Source organism: Limanda limanda, chromosome 9 (genome assembly GCF_963576545.1).
Source record: "Limanda limanda chromosome 9, fLimLim1.1, whole genome shotgun sequence".
Taxonomy (NCBI): Eukaryota; Metazoa; Chordata; class Actinopteri; order Pleuronectiformes; family Pleuronectidae; genus Limanda; species Limanda limanda.
In genome coordinates, this window is record NC_083644.1 from 24,845,497 (window position 1) to 24,868,513 (window position 23,017).

The 23,017-nt window shown below is 40.8% G+C and overlaps 2 protein-coding genes across 4 annotated transcripts in view; one reads left to right on the forward strand and one right to left on the reverse strand.

The window, feature by feature from the left end:
• Nucleotides 1-2,104, reverse strand: part of farp2 (FERM, RhoGEF and pleckstrin domain protein 2) — a 32,365-nt gene extending 30,261 nt beyond the window's left edge. For all 3 annotated transcript variants that reach the window (XM_061078263.1, XM_061078262.1, XM_061078261.1), the window contains exons 1-2: nt 2,019-2,104; nt 1,254-1,486 (exon numbers count right to left, since the gene is read on the reverse strand). In XM_061078263.1, the coding sequence (XP_060934246.1) occupies nt 1,254-1,454 (201 nt within the window). In that variant the 5' untranslated portion in view covers nt 1,455-1,486; nt 2,019-2,104. The remainder of the gene's footprint in view (nt 1-1,253; nt 1,487-2,018) is intronic.
• A 3,645-nt stretch (nt 2,105-5,749) lies between these two features.
• On the forward strand, nt 5,750-23,017 carry hdlbpa (high density lipoprotein binding protein a). The gene is made up of 28 exons (XM_061078652.1): nt 5,750-5,819; nt 7,934-8,006; nt 11,975-12,082; nt 12,178-12,335; nt 14,121-14,336; nt 14,448-14,654; nt 14,753-14,968; nt 15,084-15,290; nt 15,381-15,488; nt 15,579-15,683; nt 15,823-15,901; nt 15,987-16,126; nt 16,205-16,309; nt 16,391-16,504; nt 16,621-16,707; nt 16,796-16,927; nt 17,029-17,247; nt 17,825-18,046; nt 18,138-18,356; nt 18,451-18,589; nt 18,691-18,842; nt 19,330-19,434; nt 19,523-19,657; nt 19,876-20,019; nt 20,344-20,523; nt 20,913-21,029; nt 21,382-21,522; nt 21,616-23,017. Exons 3-28 carry the CDS (start codon nt 12,013-12,015, stop codon nt 21,703-21,705), a joined length of 3,807 nt encoding a protein of 1,268 aa, XP_060934635.1. The 5' UTR covers nt 5,750-5,819; nt 7,934-8,006; nt 11,975-12,012; the 3' UTR covers nt 21,706-23,017.

The following is a 23,017-nucleotide window of genomic DNA, read 5'->3' on the forward strand; positions in this document are numbered from 1 at the left end:
ACATGGGGAAGCACTTACACAGTGGAGATCTCAAGATTTGATCAAACCAACTGTTAAACTTTAAAAGAGATTAACTTCTCTAGGAAGTAATTACATCACTCTGAGGTTATGTTTTCATCTGCATTTGTTTGCTGTAGCAGGATTACACAAAAACTGCTCATTCTATTTCCTTGAAATTTTGTGGGTGGGTCATGACCCAGGGAAGAACCCATAAAATGTATTTGCTCATGCAGATCGGGGGGCATATCCAGGAATTTTAATTTCTTAAGCATCGTTAGATAGGGCGGTTTTTAACATTTTTCTTGATGTTTTATTGAATAAATCATGGATAATGAACAAATTTAGGGAGCAGATATGATAGATCTAGTGAATTTTTCATAAGGGGGACAGTTGGAGTTTGGCGGAGATATGCAGTCTGCTGAGTGTCATCATAGTCACAACTGGTACAATTGTTGGCTACAAACTACCTCATGTTAATTAGTACCTCATGATTTCAACATTTCAGAACACCCATTTAACACAGAAAGTTACCCTCTCATTTATATTCTGATATGATACATATTTTCATTTTCGAACAGCCAAATTTCAATACAGGACATTAGTAACACTGTGCAGTTGCTTGCTTGTGTTTCTGTAATGTTAACTAGAAACTCTCAATTTTGTCAAATGTGTACTACCTGCCAAAAAAAAGGTCACATCCATGGAAATTGTAATTCCTGGTGTTGATTATTAAGATGCAACATCCAGCAAAGCAAACCTCAGCCCACTGTTATTTGTCCATGCTTGCATTCTCAGTTGAAAACAATACACCTTGGAATTCACAGCTTAATAATTCAATAACAATGCGCAAGGACACAAACTTACACAACAACTGGTTGACCAAATGGTTAATGTGAACATATTTGAGTCTTAAGGCCTGGATGGTCTTATATTGGTCACCATTAGGACCCAGGAAAGAAAACGTGGGCGTTGAGCAAAAATCTAAGCCACGATATATTTCAAAAGTGCCCTGGTGAGTTACACTAAGTTGGCAGAATAAGAAGACTTAAGGAGGAAGGGATTTTAGCACCAAAGCCATGTGGCAGCTGTCACCAATCCAAGCCACACGCGAGCAGGGTAGCCAAGGACTGCAAGGTAAGATATCGCCTGCTGTGTATCAAACTTCCGTCTTATCAGCAGAGTAAATCAAAGAGGATTTGGGGGGGGGGGGGGGGGTCAAAATGTTTGGCTGTGCAGCACTTTGAGACACTTACATCTACATCAAAGAAGTCCTGAGACTCGTCCAGGGCCTGCACACGGATCTGTAGTCCTTGCCCGTGGCTTTTGCTCCCAGCGACCATGTTGGCACTGAGGCTTTGGCCCGGCTCCAAGGTGCTGATACCGGCGTTGAACTGGGCCCCCAGCCTTGTGCCAGGGGTCTGCAGGGCCCGGTAGGAACCTTCTATGTCCCCCATCACTGCTCACAGCAGCTCACCCCACTTCATTCCTGCAAACACATGCACAAAAACAATAAGGTCCAACGTGATGGAACATTTGTGGCTAGAATGATTCAAATAAACTCATGTTTGGTCATGAGTTCCAGCTGGATGACTTCAGGTGTTTTAACAGTTTTCTTCCCAGAATTAAGTGGTAAAGGCTGTTTGTGGACATGTGAGGCTCATTCACTAAACACAAAGTCGACACATCTGGGAGCAAGAGTCTAAATTCACCCGGAGCTACAATAATACATAATACAAAGAAATGCGTTGATTACGTTGCATGCGGGCCAAAGTGGGTCAGCGGACTTGTTGCACCCACCAACATGTAACGCAAGACAAACACACGCAGCGACATTCACCAACTACGCAGAAGTCGTATGAAGTTTATGGCGAGGTGTGGATACGAGTTCACCGACGAGAGCAGAACGTGTAATAACGAGACTAACTCCCAGAACCGAGATTTCTCTCCGTTGGAAAAACCCGCACGCTAGCAGAGGTAGTGAATATGATACAATGCACCGGAAAGAGTATCCGACTCACCGTTTTGCCCGCGTGGAAACTAAACGCTAAAAGTTAGTAAGACAGAAAAGGACTCGGCTCCTCCGGCCATGGTCGTCGGTCGTCGAGCGTCGTTAACAGGAGTGCGCTCGCGCTGCTCCGTGATTGGCTGCGGCGGTCCCCCTGCGTGCTGCCATTGGTTGGAATGTGTGCGAGGATTGTCGGCTGCGGGAGCGAAGATTTACCTCCTTTACTTTAAATAGCTCTGAAGGATGAGGAGTAAACCGAGAGGAGCGTCGTGGCGCTGCAGCCGGGCCCCGTGCACAGGGGCTGGAGAACAGGTCACAGGCAGAGGAGATACATTGCTTCTTTTATATCATAAGTTTGGCGTGATTCGCTTCCAAACTTTTAAATGAAGCAGACTTTATTCGAGTTTGGCCCGAAGGTGGATCCGTAGATACTATTTAACGTGTAATTCTCACTGCAACATTTTCAAATAATGCAAAACGAGTGATTTCAATGAATACAATCACGAAAACATGCATGTCCCCATTCACACGTATGTCCTTGCATCAGAGCTGAATTAAATCAGTCGTGATGCATTTCACTGGGGTCCATTGTTAAGCTGCAGCATTTGAATGATGAGTGTCAAACAGAGCTGATATCCAGAGGACTGAGATATCTTATTGGGGTGGAGCGCCCCCTACTGGTGTTGTAACAACAGGGAACAAGGCTGCCATGCTGTTGGAAGGTTTAGATTGATTCCATATAGAAAATCAAATAGATTTATTTTCATAATTTTTGTCATCAATAATGAAACTGATTGAAATATACTAACATGAAGCAAAAATCTGTATTATTTTTTGCACATAAAACATATAATGTTTATATATGTATTTCTGAATCTTGTATATTTTGAATATATTTTGAAAAACAAAGTGGTATATTCACCATAAGAAAATATGCATCTGTCATACTAGCTATAAAGTATTATGAAAATGTTACTATAAGTCACGCAAAAGACGTCTGTTACAATACAAAAATCCTCATTTGCCCTCAAGGATAATATATAATAATTTTAGGTCATTTTGTTCTGCAAAATATTTGAAAATTCATAATTTTCTTGTCTATGATAAAGGTAAGGTAATAAAACGTATATATTATATAAACTGTTGTTGTTTTGTTTTAAAGCCTGCAATATTGGCTCATAACTGTAAAAATATACAGAGGAACCATGAAGTCTGGATTCAGATTTCTGTGATCACGCGTGGTCTTTTTATTTGTGTACATTATCTGCAGAAAGGCCTGGACTTTTTTACAGTGCTCAGAGTTGAAGACACTCGTTGACATTTATGTATTCCTCATGTGATCATTGTTTTGGGTGTAGACACAATAACAGTAACACAAACACATTTGCCCTAGGAGGGGGTTTTCTTTCCTGAAACTGGATGAGATCACAATGGTTGGTTTTTGAGGTGTGTATCTTGTGCTGTATGAAATGAATCATAATAACCATATGATTAATATAACAATTAATAGTAATAATGAGTACCTCTCTCAACTAGTTTCTTCAAAGTGATCATGAGTGTTGTATGGTAGAGTATTTTAGTGGAATATATTTGCTGTTGAGGATTTTGTTCACCATCTTCTCTCCAGTGTCACTGTATTGTCGCCCCCCTATGGCCTTAATAATTGCTTTTAATTGCCTTTGCTGGGCTCTCTCTTACTGGTCGTCATGATTCAGCGACTGGTCACATGCTGTCTCAGTTGTGAAGGAGATTAGAAAAGCATCTTAAACTATTTGAGAGGGTTGAAATAGGTAACAGAAACTCTGCCTGATTCAAGAGAAATTGTATATATTTCATTAGAATTGACTTTTGCCCACTCAATTTCTTTCTATCTTTTTCCATCACAATAAATGAAAATCTTATGAATATAAGCCACAGACAAGATAGTATATATGTATAGGAAGGGAAAACATATGCTGAACTTCAGAGTAATAAATAGAAGTGACCACTCCACAATGTTTTAATATACTTTGTTAAACACTGCCATCATAAAACTTGTGATTCATGAAATGTAGACACAAGACAATCGTTGTGGTTCTTGCTATGTTTCTCTCTGGAGCTTTGACTCTCATCTCATGGCTCTCATCAACTCTTATATGGAACCAAACATATGATGAGGCCAGCTTGGGAGGGGAAAACATATCAAGTGGAAATTGTCTTTTCAGAACTTCATGCCAAACAGATTTAATTTAACTTTGTTAATAATATATATAGTTGGCAGGAGCCTTAATAATGTTGGTGTATGAATATCTCCTCTTCTAATTAAGAAGTAATTAGTTTGTTACAGCCCTCTTTTGTGTTACATATACTAAAACTATCAGTATTACACAGTTAACAGCTTTTAATTCTAAGATAGAATACACATCTGGTATCAGATCAATATATCAATATTCAATACAAAAGTGGGTTCTGTGCATCTTATTTGCTTGCAGACACAGCTGACTCATGAGTGGTATTGTATTTGCATCCTGATCAAGGGCTTATTTTTTCCCCGCAACGCGCCTCAGGAAACTGCTTCAGGCAAACAAATAGAAAATTGTATCAATATAAAAAAAACTCAACCGGGCTATGACAGGGCTTTTTTTTATCAATGATACATTTCATGCTCAAATGACTCAGCAGTGGCCCTGCAGATGATCGTGAAAAGTCAACATTTTTTTATATGAAGTTACTATGTTATCATAAGAAGAAATCCATGTGGATTGGCTGCGAATATTTGGCATAACCTGTTAAGCGGCTGAACTGCTGAATCATAAATTCATTGACAAATTACTTTGTCAACATTGACTCTTCATTGTTTCACGGCAGTCCATCCACAGTAAACTGTGGCCTCTGCTGCCTGGTGATGTAACAACCAGTAGTGGAATGAACAGAACCTGAGAACTTGTGGCCTCTCCTCTGTTTTTTTGGAGAGAAAGGATTTCTGCACATCAGTATAAAAAATAAATATATACTACAGCACTATAGATAACAAGTACACCCATAAAAAGTACATAGGGATTACAACACATACAGATATTGGTTCCAGTGCTTCTCTTAACAAGATGATTACCTTGTCTCACTCATTATCATCAAGTTTTTTTGAGTCAGTTAATCTAAACATAAATTTGTGCAAATAAAATCCCAGTAGATCTTGAAATGTGAGGAGATGGCTTGTAACAAATAGGTGGCTTACATTTGTCCATCTTGGATCTGAAGCTTTTTCAGTTTTGCATGAGTGCAACTGAACCACAATTGTGCTGTCTGAAATGGAGTGGTCTCTGAACTGTACTATTTTCAAACATCATTTGCACACGTAGAACATTTGCATACAGTACACAGCACTGCTCGGCGTCGTCATCATATAATCCCTGGTGCTTTTATTTTGTCCACTACGTTTAAGACTTGGTAAGCAAAGAGGAATGATGGGAAATGCAGCGTCTGATCCTCTTTGGTTCCAACAATCACGAAAACTGATTTTTAAGAGTTAAATTCATCTTTCTGACTCTTTCTCACTTTAGTCTGACTTTACTATGTCTGGTTTATATATTATTGGATATTTCTGCTCCATGTCGTTCATGGGTAAGGACTGGTGGAAGTCGAGACGTTACACAAGTGTGTGTCAGTGTTGGTGAAGAAAAGAAGTTATTTGTAACCGGACTCTGTGGCGTGACGTCGGAGGATGTGATTGGTGGGCGGCTCTGGTATATATCCGTCAGCCTTCAATCCCACCTTCTCGCCAGTGGAATTTAATCTCAGCTCCTGCACCTCCAGGGCAGACGAGAACATAAAATAAGTGAGTACTTTACAGTTTCCTACGCAACGCCACTCTATTCTCTCCCGGCGACTTCTGCATTTCCTGTGCCGGGCAGTGTGGGGACTTGTTGTGGACTCGGTCGGTCGGGGAACCGCTCGGTGTGTTCTGGCCCTGACGCCGTGTCATTTCTCCCCTGCTCAGCTGTATGCCTACGTGGACTTAGCTCGCTAGTAGAACCAACTGTAATGCATGCTAGCGTTAGCTCGCTAGCTAAGGCTCCGGTTCAACTTGTACTTTTAGCTGCTGGCGTGCTAGTGTGGGGCTAATGCACACACCAAATGGCCGCAGCCTCTCCTGTGTGGCCGAGCTTATTCCACGGTTTTACGGTTTCGACCCACTGCTAGCTTAACGCCACTAGCTGGCTAAAGGTGCAGCTGAAAGTTGTGTGCAGGCTCTGTTCGAGTGAGCCAAGCTACCCATTAGCCGGGGAGCTACGTGTCACAGTCGCACAGTCAAAGTTTTTAGCAAGTTTGCTAGCTAGCTAGATGTGTGGGGCTAGTGATCCACTCTACATTGGTTTACACAACTGAATATCCCACTTTTGCTAAGGGACACGCGTGTATGATCAACACGCTGCGTTATATCACGATCTGTCAGTGCAGAAAAACCTTAGTTCGCCTCGATCTCAGTGCAATTTAATGGTGGCTCGGCGTTAGCTAACAGGACGGCAGCTAGCATGGGCTCTAATGAAATGTGTCGTTGGCTACTGTCAGCTAGTTAACTTGATATCGTGTTAGCGAGCACTCACACTAACCAGGGATTTAACTCCGTAATCTGGGATTTGGGTATAACCTTACATGTGCTCTGTGGCTGACATGCTGCCGCTAGCGTTAATGAACAACTTCTACTAGCTCGACGAGCTCGTCAGCGTTAGCGATGAGCAGCTCTTTAACGTGGCTGATCTCTAAGGATTGATAATATGACACTGTTTTAAAATCTCGTTATGTTTGTTGACATCTGTGTTGTTGTGGTTTTGGGGTTGGGAGCTTGTGACTAATGTCGTTTTTCATCACCAGGTCAAAGACGTAATTGCACCATGACATGGTAGTAAACGCAAATCCACTGGGCATCAGTGTATTGGATATGACACGTCTCATCTTAAACCATAGACTCCCTCTTTATTAACTGGCTGCTATATAGACAGTCGGTCCCAAGCTGCTAATATTGTTAATAGAATCATAGATCTATGTTGACTATGCTCACTACTTTACCTAAAACTACAATTTGGATTTTCTGACTGGATATGCGAAAGAATGCCAAATAGATTATGTGCTCTTATCAAATAGATTGGGGATTTTTAAAAACATTACTTAAGACACACCTCAGTGGCAACCTTGATCCACATGAGCATTTTTGGCAGAAATTGGTGATGCCATTTGCCAAAATGGTAAAATGAATCCAGATGTTCTCCCCACTTGTACAAACCTTCGAGCCGTATCATACTACGCAGGCTTTTAATGGCCCACCCCTTTTAATAATAATAATATTAAAAACAAAATGAATTATGGAACAGCCCATTTTACTGGTCAAGTCAAACTTGCACCATTGTATGTCAAGGCAGTGTCCAATTATAGAAGCCAGATGCTTGTCAAGGAGAAAGAGGCTTGGTGGCTCTTCCACACGACTGGACTTAAGTAATGTGCTTCTTGGCATCAACTTTATCTGAACACCTAATTTTCCAGATGGTTTCGGCTGTTTGAGGTGGCAGTAATTTGGCAACGCTTTCTCTATTGATCTCGCCAAGAACTTGACTGTCAAAAATATACAAGTTAGGCCTCAACAATAGCCTCATTCAGATTGAAGTTTGACTTGGTTTAGAAGTCTAATATCTCAGCTTTCCATTTGATTAAGTGTTATTTATTTATAAAGAAATCCTTTTATTGGCAAGTCATTAACCATTAACATGATTGTACAATTTTGCAGATGGTATAATATTAGGATAGTTTTGAGAATACTATTTTTTTTTAATCATTGGGCACATTTAACCTTGTTGAATAAAATCTACGAAGTTTTAGAAGAAAGTCCCTTAAATACGCTTGTGTTTTTTTTCTTAGAAACAGACTAATTAATTATCTTTTTTCTTCTGTCTTCAGGCAAAAGCTGGCAGGCTGACGGGAACTTGCAACTTTACAGGACGGATTATCTGGTAACTGACCAATTTTGCTGGTAAGTTTTAACATCTACCCTTAGAGTGTCTGTAAGAAATGGAACAAATCAAATTTCAAGTATTTTGTTTATCAGAAGTCAAGTGTGATTCAGCCCAGCAAAACCACAGCAAGTTTCACATTTTTTTATAAGAAATATTGCTTTAATTTTTATTTGAAACCTATCGGCTATATTTTACATTTTAACCAACAATCCTTCAATATTTACATGAATAAAATCTGTGTTTGAATTAATACTTAAAATAACTTAATTTTAATGGATTGTTCCCTGACCTCACTAGTTTGTGGTAATCCATCCAGTGGCTTTTTTGTAATGCTGCTAGTAAAAAACAAACAATCAAACAAATGCAGATTGGAACATACCTTTCTAGTGGAGGTAATTAAATGCTAATAAAACATCTTATCAGTTCTGAGGAACTGACCAATCGGTTGACCTCTACCGTATAGCATTTGAACTTTGGCCAACAGAACTCCAAAGCAAGTTGAAAAATAAAATAATATCTCTCGTGTGGACAAAGCTTTACAGTGTCCCACTGTGTCTTCCAACTGTTGAACTTGAAAAAAATCACTAATGTATTTTAAACCCATTTTCTGATGTTTTCTTTTAAGCGTTTTCTTTAAGTAAGCAAACTTATCAGGAGACTTTCCAATTTCCATCGTACTACACTTTCCTCGAACGTTGTAGCTGTTTATCCAAGCTAAAGCAGGCAAAAGGAAAGGTCATTGTGTTAAGCCCTTACTGTTCAGTCTCATTATGCACCTGGTCTATTTTGAAGGAAAATACTCTCTCTTACAATAGTCCTTGTTCACCAGACAGTGTTGCAAAACTTTTTCTTTGACTTAAAGTGACTTATTGAATGCAATGTGGCAAGCAATTATTTAAATCAAGCCACTATAACCAAGCACCATTTTCAGAAAAACTCAGGAAAGTGTCCAGACAATTGGCTCTAGGCATTTTCTGGAATTTGCCTTTCACATCAGGAGGAGATTGTCCAGATTGGAGGCATTCACATAAAGAAAATGTCCACAGCATTCAGTCGAGGCATGAAACCTGGGTGGAGCATGTACGAGGCACCACATGATGTATAATTTTTGCTTTGGAAAGCACAGTGTTTTTGTTTACAGCACATTGAAGATGGTGGGAGAAGAAGCCATCCACTCAGTCATAATGTTTACTTTTGCGTTGATAATTATACTACAATGATTTAAATAGGTCTGCCGATTCGGTTTTCTACGTACATGGCACCTCTTTCATCCTTGGATTTTTCTTTTCTTCCAGTTGTCATGTCCAGTTAGAAATGTCATGTACAAGCCCACTTGCTGTAAATTCTTCCTGCTGTATTCTTACATGGGCTCGCTTGGACATTTTCCGGACATTTCACTTGGGGGCTGGCAGGAGAAGTTCTGGAAACTGTCCATTGGAACGGACTCGGACATTTGTGTTCTCTCATGTAGCCTCTCTAAATACAATTCAGGAAAATGTCCGAACTTCAGTGTAGGTCTGAAAGCAGCTAAGGACTGCAAATGGTAATCAGCACTGGGCAGAGCAGCCTTATGTTTATGAAACCTGACAAGTAAGAGGCCACTGAAAGTTTCCTGAAATGTGCATGGTGGGTGGCGTGCTAAACTGGCAATTGTCCTGTTGAAGCTTTCGAGTGGATTTCATTCAATTGCTTACTCTATGAAAAAACGCAAAATATCAACTACTTTTCTGTGACATCTGGGAGTTGTCCCCCCATGTTTTGAGATAAATCCTGGCATGCCTCGGGGCAAAATCGACCCTTAAACAATTCATATTTATCTTCTGTTGTTGGCCAGGAAACGGAGCAATGCCTCCTGATGATATATTGAGTTTCATCGTCGATAGCAAAGCGGAATGCAGCACTAATTATTTTATATTCCCCTTTGCAGAGTGAAAATATTGTTCATGGATCTCAATCAACCATTCCAGATTTGATATAATTCAGGAATCAAAATAACTGTACAGTCTCTTTTTATAAATGTCATAGAAAAGGGGATTAGCTTTGTGGTGTCTTTCTTGGAAGTAATTATATGGTTTCGAAGATCCCACACAGGTCATTGAGTTTTCTGTCGGCTGATATTTTTTTTTGCTTTAATCTTATCCAGTGTAGACATGGAGAGGGGTCAGTGAGGTAAAATCCTCTTAACACTGAAGCCTACTCACCTGGCTTCAATTCTTAGAATAGCACTGAGGGTTGAACAGAAGTCAAACTGGTTTCTTGTAGAGAGACAGAGTGTACTGTAGCCCTGCCCCCGCCTTTTATTTTCTTTGTGGTTCGAAGGCATGATCTCTTTACTGACCACAGACTGTCTCAGCATATATAAGCAAATTGGGGATTGACAAGAAGTTGATTATTCTGTGAGACAAAAGGCATCTTGTGATAAGAGTTGATTAGATAATGGTGAAAACCCCAAAGTCCACCTGTGATAAGCTTGTGTGACATGTGACACTTCAGAAGACTATTGACTTTTCAAACTAGGGCCTCCTTTATATCGGGTTAGCTGTTCATTCCTGGTATTAACATCCGTCTCAGGTGATCTGATCAGACCCGAGACACACAGAGCAGGCATTCAAAATCTGCATTTGAAGCTGCTCTGGTACGGAATGAAGGATTTCCAACTCAACTGACGTCACCTGACCTGCTACAGGTTACTAGGAAACCCAAATATTTCTTTGGATTTTCTTTGGGTGTATTTAGAAATACACTTCTCAGCGTTTCCCATACTCGGATTTTTTGTTTTGTAGACTACGTCATATTTTTATTATTCGCAATTTGAATATTCTTATTTCATTGTTGAACTATGTCCACTGAATTGATTTGTTTAGCTCCTCCTTGCCCGCCTTAATATCTCTCACATTAACATACTAACAATGTACCTCTTTGTCGTCATCAGACTGGCCTTAAACAACAATGGTGTAACCTGTGGGTTTTGGTGTATACACAATGGGGGAGTGAGATCCGATCACAAGTGATCACTCAAAACAGATGTTGAGACATTTTAACGCAAAGCACTAACTGATAAACGTGTCCATTTTTGTTTGGATCACCCAAGATGCATTTTAATGCTGGTTATGAACAGGGCCAAAAGCATGTATTCAAAATGAATTTCCTTAAGGCACGTTTCATCCAAAGGTAACTGGTACTTTTTGAAGGAAACAAAAGTTATACAAAAAAACAATTATTCACATGCGTTTCCACCACGGTTTAAAGATCAGGGGAGACACTGGACAAAATAGCCCGCCAAACTTAAAGTTAGGAAACTGATATTTATTAAGTTTTTTGTGGATATTGACCAGCTCAAATAAAATTGCTGAAGAAGACTAGATCAATCGGCATCCTCAGTGCTGCAAGCGCCCAAAGGTTGATGTGCTACCCCCTGGGCAGAGACTTTTTAAGGGGGTAGAAAGATTTTCCTGTAACTTCAATTCTGTTGAAACTGCACAGGTTTAATGCAAAGGTTCCTGTAGGGGAACTTCAGCTTTAATTAAATAAAGCATAAATTATATGTCCATGCCCCTGGCAGTGCTGATACAAGACCAATTGTGACTGGTTAAATCAAAGAAATTATCTTAAAATATTGATATGTAACACCATAATACAAATAAGAGTTATAATGGAAAGTGTGTTGATTGTTTTTTTATATTATGTTGCTTGCTTGACACTCAACATTCAACGTTTACATTTTCTAACAGAATGTAGTTTTGGCATTAATAAAATCCCTAAAGTAGATGTCTTTTATTTCTCTGATATTGAACAAAATTCAGAACAATCATAGTACTAAACCAGAGGGTGTATTTTCTAAACTGTCAAAATTTAACATTCCAAAATCATGCTCTTTGGCATAAATTATGTTGGACTTCATCGTGCTTGTAAAAAAATAAAAAAAATTTGTAAATCTTATGCTCTCTTGGCTAATCTCTGGAAATGCTGTAATCTTTTCTTTTAGTGGCACACTCGGACTCCGTGTTAACGTGGGATTTGAAGATGAGCTCAGTCGCTGTACTTACGCAGGAAAGCTTCAATGAGCACCGCAGTGGGCTCTTGGCAGATCAGGGTAAGTGTTTTTGCTGCTCCGCTTGATTTGTAAAAGACAAACGGAAAAGTCGTCAGTAGATCCATTCCTATTGTCTAATTTGTGTCTGTGTTCAGCTGGTGGGGCAGGAGCCAATGCTGAGGAGGATCTTCCTACCTACAAGGATGCCTTCCCACCTCTGCCAGAGAAGGCGGCCTCACCTGAGGGGACCCAGGAAACTGCCAACGCATGGACTTCCAAGATTCGTCCTCTTAAGTCCTCTATTATCACCCAGGTTATTTTTTTTTTATTATTAAAAAAAAAAAATGTTTAAATTACATCTGAACGAAAAGGTTGCTGGTCATTGTGTGTCGTAGTTTTAGGTTTCCTGTTAGTATTCTTATTTATTACTTTTTTCAGCATACTCCCCTCTTGATTTCCTTCCTTTCCCACAAAGTCTTTCACTGTCTCAGAACATGCATTACAAAAGTACAAACCTTACAAAACAAAAACTCTTCCCTCTAGGTAAAAAGCATTGCCTTGCTGATGAAGAAATTAACAAAACTGTCTATGTTTTTGATAAATGATTTCTCCCTTGAGGTGCTTCAGGGGAACTTGATGACCTGCATAGGCACACATGTGCGTTCAGTTACCCTGGCTCATCAAACCTCTGTTCAGTAGGACAAGGCCATATTAGGAATTATGTGAGATCAACATGCATGAATAGATTTATTCAAGAAAATAAAACTCTAAGATGAGGCTTTATATGAACATGCCTCTGTTGACCCTCAGCTCGAGTGTTGAATGTTCTTATGTCAGCAAATCTAAAACTATCCACTGAACAGAACTGATCAGTTTCAGCTTTTCAACAAATGAAACCCCTTTTTGACCTTAAATAACAGGAAAAGGTTCTGTGAGGGAAATTTTGCAGGTTGAGGGGATACATTTTTTCCTGGAGACTGATGTCTTAAGCAGAAGTATTTAATCTCCATACTCGCTTGATCAGGGAGAACAGCGAAACCCTAACCAAAAAATAAGACGTTGCATACCAAGTCAAAAAGTATAAAACTAAATTAACAAAATAGACCTAAAGCATAAAAAAAATCCATAACAGACAACTAATTTAATTAGTAATACTAATAACTAGTTTCCTAGCGAGCAAGTTCAAGCTCAGTTCCGCAGCACAGTGCAAGTGCTGCAGAACTGACCCATTTGAATTAGATGCAGTCTGTGTTAGTGCGTCCTCCAATGCCTTTCTATGACATCTCTACTCTAGGCTTTTTTTCACGGTTACAACATTTCATCATTATACTGCTTCAATGATCCCCAACTTCTTGTTTTCAAGAAAAATCTGGAAAGTGACAAGATGAATATAAAATGTTTTATGTACAAATTATTTTATAATTTTAGATGTGTAAAGCTTTTTGTGCAAAACAAACTGAAGCCAGGCTCAATAAAAACAACACACAATAAGCCAGTCCTGTTGCCTGCATTGAAAACGTAGCCTCATTGTGACCCCGGCAACGTTCATACTGGTTTCAGCTAAATGTTTTAATTCTCGCTTAACAGCAAACAGGGGAAGCAGTGAAAGACATTACTTGCACCACATCAAGTCACCTCTGTTTCTCATAACAATGAAACAAGAGCGGGAGGTAACTCAGGGATGTCAGACGTACTGTCTGACATCCCTGAGTGTGTGGGGCGCAGAAGACTGCGACCAGTGGAAAATCTGCAACAACCAATTAAAGAACAGCCTTAGGTCCTTTGGTTGTACAGATACTTCCTGGTGCGCTACACCAGGAAGTATATGTATATAGACAGAAATTAACCAGATACAATTTGAAAACAACTTGTATTGAATGATCACAGGTGCTTAAGGTTTACCAGGAGCATTGTATGATTAAAATATGTATGTTGGGGAACTCATTCACTCTCATTTTTGTACACATATTACACATATTCCTTTAAGTAGTTCAGAGTTTGTTGCAACCAAACTACACAGTTTCACCAAGTCTTGCTTATTTGAAAAGTTCCTTTTGCGCACCAGTTCACAACAAAAATGTATTTCTTTGTGAACTAGGTTTTCCATGTGCCGCTAGAGGAGCGCAAGTACAAGGACATTAACCAGTTTGGAGAAGGAGACCAAGCGAAGGTCTGTGTAGACATCATGCACAAGACCGGAGCCCACCTGGAACTCTCCTTGGCAAAAGATCAGGGTCTCTCCATCATGGTTTCTGGAAAGCTGGATGCCGTGATGAAGGCCCGTAAGGAGATTGTGTCTCGACTGCAGACTCAGGTCAGGAAATCTACAGTATATTTGTTGATTTAAAAAAAAAAATCCATGAGACAAAGGTTTTATTAAAAGTGAAACCAAGTGAGTACCAATTGTATATTATTACCCAAACAGGCTTCAGCTACTGTCGCCATCCCAAGGGAGCACCATCGCTTTGTCATCGGTAAAAATGGGGAGAAGCTTCAGGAGTTAGAACTCAAGACCGCCACCAAAATTCAGATCCCACGACCTGACGACCCAAGCAACCAGATCAAGATCTCTGGTACCAAGGAGGGCTTGGAGAAGGCGAAGCATGAGATCCTGCTGATCTCTGCTGAGCAGGTAACACAGCCTTTCAAACATGCATGCACTCAATTTCTATTTACTCCATTCCTTTGTCTGTATTTTCAAATCTTTTTGCCCCCTCTTTACCTCTTCAGGATAAGCGTGCTGTTGAGAGGGTGAACATTGACAAGGTGTACCACCCATTCCTCACCGGTGCCTTCAACAAAGTTGTAGGCGAGATGATGCAGGAGACCGGCGCCCGGATCAATGTTCCCCCTCCAAGTGTGAACAAGACGGAGATTGTCATCACTGGGGAAAAGGAGCAGGTGGCCCTTGCTGTGACTCTGATCAAGAGGGTTTATGAAGAAAAGGTGTGCTAAAATTTTGGGACGTTATAATTAGGAAAGGTTTTGTGTTGTTATACCAATACACTTTTCTATGTTTAAATGTTACAAGTCACTGGTCAACTCTTCTTTCTAATTGCAGAAGAGGAGTACCACCACTATTGCAGTGGAAGTGAAGAAGTCTCAGCATAAGTATGTGATTGGCCCCAAGGGAAACACCCTCCAGGAGATCCTGGAAAAAACTGGTGTGTCAGTTGAAATCCCACCTTCTGACAGCAGCTCAGAAACTGTCATCCTTCGTGGAGAGCCAGACCGTCTAGGTCAGGCTCTCACTGAAGTTTATGCCAAGGTAAAAATAGTTTCTGATGACCAAAGACAAAGGGAATTCTTAGTTTATTGTTGGTTTAAAGTCACTAAAAGCGTACATTTCCCTTCGCAGGCAAACAGCTACACTATTTCATCGGTTACAGCTCCTTCTTGGCTTCATCGTTTCATTATTGGCAAGAAGGGTCAAAACTTGGCCAAGATTACCCAACAAATGCCCAAGGTCTGTTGAATGATTGATTCTTAAATTATAGAGATTTAGGAAATACTTATGTACTTCAGTTTAACTTTTTCCCCTGTGTTTTGCATAAAGGTGCACATTGAGTTCACTGAGGGAGAAGATAAGATCACCCTGGAGGGTCCCACCAAAGACGTGCAGATGGTGCAGAGTCAGATTGAAGTCATTGTAACAGATTTGGTGAGTATTGCCTATTAATGTCTTGGACTGAGACTGAAAATCAAATTTCTTTGTCAAAAGCACTTCTAATGTCAGGGTTATGTGCTATAAGGTTTTAAAGGATGAATTAAATTGACATTTTGATAATTTCTTATAACAGGTGAACCGCATGGACTATACAGAGATTAGTGTGGATACCAAATTTCACAGACACCTCATTGGAAAGGGAGGTGTTAACAGTAAGTACAGAGTTACTGCCAAAAGACTGCTCTAATAACTGTATCAACATTCTAATAAATCTACCTATTTCTGACTTGTTTATAGTCAACCGCATCAAAGAGCTGCACAAGGTGACTGTCCGCATTCCCCCTGACAATGAGAAGAGCAACCTGATCCGTATTGAGGGGGATCCCCAGGGTGTACAAGAAGCCAAGAAGGAGCTGCTGGAGCTTGCATCACGCATGGTTTGTACAAGCTTCACAGTTAAGATGGTGATAATTGGATGCTACCGCTGGTTTTGCTAACGGCACGGTCTCTTGCAGGAGAACGAGCGTACAAAGGACCTGATCATTGAACAGCGTTTTCACAGAGCCATCATCGGCCAAAAAGGGGAGAAGATCAAAGAAGTGCGCGACAAATTCCCTGAAGTGAGTCAGAAACTGTTGTTGTTTTCTTGATATATGCTGTTGGTTTGTACTTTTATAACTCTGAACTCTTCTGTGTCACAGGTCATCATCAATTTCCCCGACCCAGCGCAGAAAAGTGACATCGTTCAGCTTAGAGGCCCACGAAATGAAGTGGAAAAATGCTCCAAGTTCATGCAGAAGATAGTGGCTGAAATGGTAATTAGTATTTGTGCTTGTATTTCCATACTATGTTGAAATATTAGAATGGACTTCCTATGGACACCATATTAAACTGTACTCAAGTGTTGACCATCTGTCATTCCTTTCTTCAGGTGGAGAACGGTTTCGCTGTCTCAGTCCCCATCTTCAAGCAGTTCCACAGAAACATCATTGGAAAAGGAGGATCAAACATCAAGAAGGTAATTTATATAAGTAATATAAAGTGTTTATGTTGCTGAGTCCATCTGTCAAAGGTTGGTTTGGAAATGATTTTCTCCTCCTTTCTAGATTCGTGAGGAAACCAACACAAGAATTGACCTGCCTGCTGAGAACAGCAACTCTGAGATGATCGTCATCACTGGGAAGAAGGCCAACTGTGAGGCTGCACGGATCCGCATATTGGCCATTCAGAAGGAGCTGGTGAGCAGAAAAAGCACACGTGGACCTAAGTGTCTCTGATGCTTTGGCAGATCAATTCAAATCTAGTACATGTGCCCTATTTAATGTGTCAATGTTTTCAGGCGAACATTTCGGAGATCGAAGTTTCCATCCCCTCCAAGCTGCACAACTCCTTGATAGGGTCAAAGGGCCGTTTGGTGCGCTCTATCATGGAGGAGTGTGGTGGTGTTCACATCCACTTCCCCACTGAGGGCTCTGGGATTGATAAGGTCACCATCCGAGGCCCTGTGGAGGAGGTGGAGAAAGCCAAGCAGCAATTGCTTGGCTTGGCAGAGGAGAAGGTTTGTATGAATGTTTAATAAAAAGCTGAACTACTCTTGACCTCACTAAACTGGCAGCCATTAGAGGGAGGGATGGGGGAGCGGCGCAAAAGAATCGCCTCTGTGCTGTGCCTTATTGGTCGTACATTACCACATGCTGTGAGCCTCTTCAGTGTTCTTTCAGCTGTCAGAACAAAAACACAGTTTGTGCACAGCTACTGCCAGGAGGTGGAAAATGTATTTTGACTGCTGTGGTTTTCTGACTGATGATTAAATCATGTTTTGTCTCATTAAAACTTTGAGTTATGAGTTGAGAATTAAATATATAACTTACAAACTGAAAGACACGGCAGAAGAGTGGGAACTAGACTTAGCCATACCAACATTATTTGAAACAACAAAATAAAAATGGGGAGAGGGGAAAGAAGAGCAAAGGTTGTTATAAAAATGAAGATGGGTCATAGTGTTTGGCTTATTGTTATGGGTGTGTGAGTTTATCGGAGCTAATAAGAGCATCTGAAGTATTGACTTATATGATTTTTAGGATAACTTGTAGTAAATGTTTTGTAGAGTTAAGTTTGTAAATGTTTTTCTTCAGCAAACAAAGAGCCACACAGCTGAGTTGCGTGCGAAGCCGGAATACCACAAGTTCCTCATCGGGAAAGGTGGTGCAAACATCCGCAAGGTTCGAGACAGTACCGGGGCCAGGATCATATTCCCCACCGCAGAGGACAAAGACCAGGAGCTCATCACTGTGATTGGCACTGAAGAAGCGGTGCAGGATGCCCAGAGAGAGCTGGAGGAACTCATCAAGAGTTTGGTATGTCTGCAAATTACTTTTGAACAAACCAGAACAAGGCTTACTTTTCTTAAAATGTCAGAATTCAAAAATATTTATTAATCTCTGACAGGACAACGTCGTTGAGGACACGATGATCGTTGACCCCAAGCACCATCGCTACTTTGTGGCTCGTCGTGGGCAAGTCCTTAGGGACCTTGCTGACGAGTATGGTGGCGTGATGGTGAGCTTCCCTCGCACGGGAGCTCAGAGTGAAACGGTCACCCTCAAAGGAGCCCAAGAATGTGTGGAGGCAGCCAAGAAGCGCATGCAGGAGATTGTTGAGGACTTGGTTAGTAGATACCATTGTTTTTCTAAGATGGTGTTTCACAAAAAAAAAATGTTCTTCGTTTTGGAATGCATCTGATTCTCTTTTTGATTTATAGGATGCTCAAGTGACGATTGAGTGTGTGATAACTCAGAAGTTCCACCGCTCCATCATGGGTCCCAAGGGCTCACGGATCCAGCAGATTACCAGAGATCACAATGTACAGATCAAGTTCCCAGACCGTGAAGACCCACAAGGTAAAAGCACGATCAGTGTCAGCTCAACGGTATAAAATATCCTTGAGACACTTTTTTTTTTTCAATATTAAACATTGTGGGTTTATTTGTATTTTTCCTAGCTGCTCCTCCTGCAGAGGCTCCTATTCAAGAGAATGGAGAAGCTAACGGAGAAGTGAAGGAGCCTGTCGATCCAAACGCACCCAAAAAGTGTGACGTGATTGTGATTTCTGGCCGCAAAGAGCGGTGCGAAGCTGCCGTGGAAGCACTGAAGGTCAGTTTTCGTGACTTGATTTTTGTTCGACCCATTAAGTCCTATGGTGCCAATTAACACTGCGATTTAATATCTAAGTGTTAATTCAAATTAACCACCTAAAACCGGAGGATGTCCAGAAGAACTGACAGAAAAAGTGTAATTTCTCAGCCTCTACAGCAGAAAGACTCATGAAATTTACAAAATATTTGGCTTCCAATGTAGATATTGCCTTTGCTCTAAACTTTGTGAGCATTATTGAAAACAACTAATAAAGCTGGTGAATAATGAATTTTCACATTTCCTATTCCGTAGTTCAGCGAATCAGTGTATTTCATCAGTTGCATGTCTTAAACGATGACATCCAACGTCTCCTTCAGCTCTAACAGGAGAAGCACGCAATTGTCGCATCCAGTTTTAAAGGTTTATACACGTGTGTTGCATCTGGTCTTAATGGGTGGATTTCTCTTAACTCTGATTTGTTCATTAAACTGTCTTCTTCCATCAGGCCTTGGTTCCTGTCACCATTGAGGTGGAAGTGCCTTTTGAGCTTCATCGATACATCATAGGACAGAAAGGAAGTGGAATTCGTAAGATGATGGATGAATTTGAGGTGAGTCTGGTTGAGTTTCTGTCCACACATGGATGCACCAGATTTAGATTTGCTTGTATTATGGACTGACCTCACTGTCTCCCTCCAGGTTAATATTCAAGTGCCTGCTCCTGAGCAGCAGTCTGATAAAATCGCCATCACTGGCTTGGCCAATCACCTTGATCGCGCCAAAGAGGGCCTCTTGGATCGCGTCAAAGAGCTGCAGGGCGAGCAAGAGGATCGGGTGAGTGTTGTGTGAAGAACTCTGAAGTGTCTGTGGGGCATTGTTGACGATTCACATGCTGACGTGAGGCTATTAGCTAAAAAATTATTTAAGGGAACCCTTACAATTACATTGAAGGAAGTAGTAGCTTAATTATTAACCTTTGCCTTGTCAGGTGACCACCCGTTCAGGTAGAAAATTCTAATCTAGAGCATTGTTTTCCCTCAAATCCTCTGCAGGCACTCAGGAGCTTCAAGCTGACCATCACTGTGGACCCCAAGTATCACCCCAAAATCATTGGCCGCAAGGGGGCCATCATTACAACCATCCGCACTGAGCATGAGGTTAACATCCAGTTCCCAGAGAAGAATGATGAAAATCAGGTATAGTGTCTCCTGTTTTTTTCTCAGACACTTTCCCTTAATTCAATATCCAATATGATTCAATAAGACAGTGAAGGCTACATACTGCACAGCAGGTGGTGCTAAGTTACCATTTTCTACATGGCAAGACTACATGTGAAAACTGATTTCCATTTTAAATATTAAGTTGGTTGGTCTTTTTGACTGTTTTCCCTATGTACTTATCTTGTTTGGACATGGAGTCGGTTAACTAATCATTTTAAGTAAATTTTTTCTGTAAATTCAGATTTTTTTTTTCCTACAAGGTTTGGTATTAATGTTAATTTGTCTGCTGTTTCTCCACAGGATCAGATAACTATTACAGGGTATGAGCTTAAAGCCATAGCTGCAGGGGAAGCCATCAAGGCGATAGTGGGCGAGCTGGAAGAGATGATCTCTGAAGACATCACCCTGGACAGCAGGGTCCATGCTCGCATTATTGGCGCCCGTGGCAAAGGAATCCGCAAGATCATGGATGAGTTTAAGGTGAGGATGAATTACACATCACTTTTTTTAAGAAAAACAAAAACATAAAAACCTTTGACATTACTAATGGCTTGTAAGCACATTCTTATCTGGGACTTCATGTCTCTACTTAGCATCATAAAGGGACCCTTGTTAATTTAGTTCAACTTTATTAATATCTTACTGTGATGGATCAGATTGTGCACCTGAGAGCAACATAAAAGGGTTTCATTTTTGTTTTAAAGAAAGGGGGGAAAAATAAAGGCATCTTTTGTGCTCCAATTGGCGTAATCTTTAAGTCATCCGAGTGTTTGTAATTTCTATTCATATGAAACAATTTATTTGTGTTGTGTCGCTTTGGAAAAAGTGTTTGACATGGGTGGCATCAATCTTCTTTTCTTATTTTTTAGGTTGATCTCAGGTTTCCCCAGAGTGGAGCTGCAGACCCGAACCTTGTGACAGTCATAGGTCGCCCTGAGCTTGTGGATGAAGCCATCGACCATCTCCTTAACTTGGAAGAAGAATTTGTAAGCTTTCCTGTGCATGAAAAACTGATCCCCCCCCCCCCATAATAATTGATTCTATTTATAAAGAACTTGTTAAAACAGAGTTACAAAGTGTTGTGATAATGAAACAAACCACTAAAATAAATGGAGATGTTAATTAACAATGCAAGTTTAACTAAATATGTAAAATGATAACAGCCCAAATAAAGTAAATATCAGGGAAGTTAGAATTGGAAAAACAAACTGTTTTCAGCATGTCTGAGCTCCTCGGCCAGCCCATTCCAAAGTCTTGCAATGTTATATCCACAGTCACATTTGGTTTGTAGCCGAGTCTTTTCCTGCCCTCATAAACTTTGTCATGCTTCTTTTTCAGATTGGGGATGTTGTGGAGAATGAGTCGAAGATGGCTTACATGAGGCCTCCAGGGGGCAGCGCTTCTTCCATGGATGAACATCGTGGCCCATCCAAAGGCTTTGTGGTGAGGGAGGCTCCCTGGACCACTGGCAGCGAGAAGGTGAGTGTTTCCCCACAAGGCTGGTACTGTTTGAAAATAACAATTGGTCACACCTCCCTCCTCTTAATCCCTGTTTTTCCCCACTGCGTTTAGGCCCCCGATATGACCAGTTCTGAAGATTTCCCGAGCTTTGGAGCCCCAGTTGCGGCCAAGTCCTCACCCTGGGGACCCAAGCGCTTCTAAGCTGCGCTGCTACAAATGGGCCTGAACTTAACCGGACACAATCCTCCCCGTCATTGTCCCCCTCTTGACCTGGACTGACTGCTGACCCTGAAAGTCTTCAGTTCTGAGAGTGTCATCCTTCTCTGTCTACTTATCCTGGTCTGCCCTTGCAGATTCATCAGTCTAAAAGTGCTTTCAGGTACTGTAGCTTTGTATCTGCATAAAAAAAATCTGTATCATGCTTAAAAGAAGAAACAAAGTGACAGATGGTGTGGTTTAGTCTCCACAGTTTGTAAGAAACTGACATTTAAATGTTGGTTGGACCTGACATTTCATTGTGGTTTGAACTATTATACCAAATTCAACGGTGGCCAGACATCAGTTTATTTTGTTGAGCTGCCCTTAGTTGCCTTTGCAGGGTGGGGAAAAGGGATTGAACACCTGCTGGTGACATGATGCTTGACCCACAAGGGGCCAGATGATTCAGTAACCTACCTACCGACCCCCCCTCCTGCTTTAATCATGTAGCTGAGTGAAACTTAAGCCCTCAAGCACACTGTAATGGTCGTCTTCTGTCACAACTCTCCATTTGCTTGTTAACTGTGCTTCTGTGATTATGGTCATGTAGTGGCACGTACCTTGTAGCCTTATGAATTGATGAACTTTACTACGGGGTGGGCGGGGGAGCGGTATCAGCCACTGCAGAATGGCACCAACTCAAACTGCCAGATGCTTGGAGATCGTACCAGAACTAAAATTCTTACAACACTAGGTCTAGAGCTCCAACGCATCAAACCTCACAATTTTACTGTTGAACGAACTACAAAAGAAAATAACTGTGTTTGTGTGCAAAACAGCAGACCACCATGTGCCAACTATCTGTTTAGTGATGTTTCGTGTAACTCATCCTCTGTAATGGGTCAGTGTCCAGTCCCTTTGTCTTCCAGTTGCTATGCAGATTGTTCTGTTACATAGCAATGGCCCTTTTTTATCAGCCTTATAACTAGAAGGATACAAACCAAGTAGGGATGATGTGCAGGTGTCTTTTTTTTTTTGTTTTTTGTTTTTCTAATGAGTAACTGGAAGGGGAAGTTTATTGTTCCTCAGAAGGTTCTTCGAACAACTCACCCACCTAGTTGTGGTAACTACATGAACTTTGCTTGAGTGCAGATTTAGCTTGCTAGCTGCTAACCCAACACCTCACATCAGCCTATCTTGGTTTATATCATCCTAGTATTGAATGAAAGATTATGCAAATACCATTGAAGTGAACGGTTATGGATGACACTGGAAAAGAAATTGTCCAAAAAAGTCAATAAAAATTGAAAATCTT

Coding starts and splice junctions, on each gene's coding strand:
- hdlbpa (XM_061078652.1), top strand. CDS start 12,013: ATGAGCTCAGTCGCTGTACTTACGCAGGAAAGCTTCAATGAGCACCGC. Junction 14,655..14,752: donor TGCTGATCTCTGCTGAGCAG/GTAACACAGCCT, acceptor TTACCTCTTCAG/GATAAGCGTGCTGTTGAGAG. Junction 16,708..16,795: donor GAGGATCAAACATCAAGAAG/GTAATTTATATA, acceptor CCTCCTTTCTAG/ATTCGTGAGGAAACCAACAC.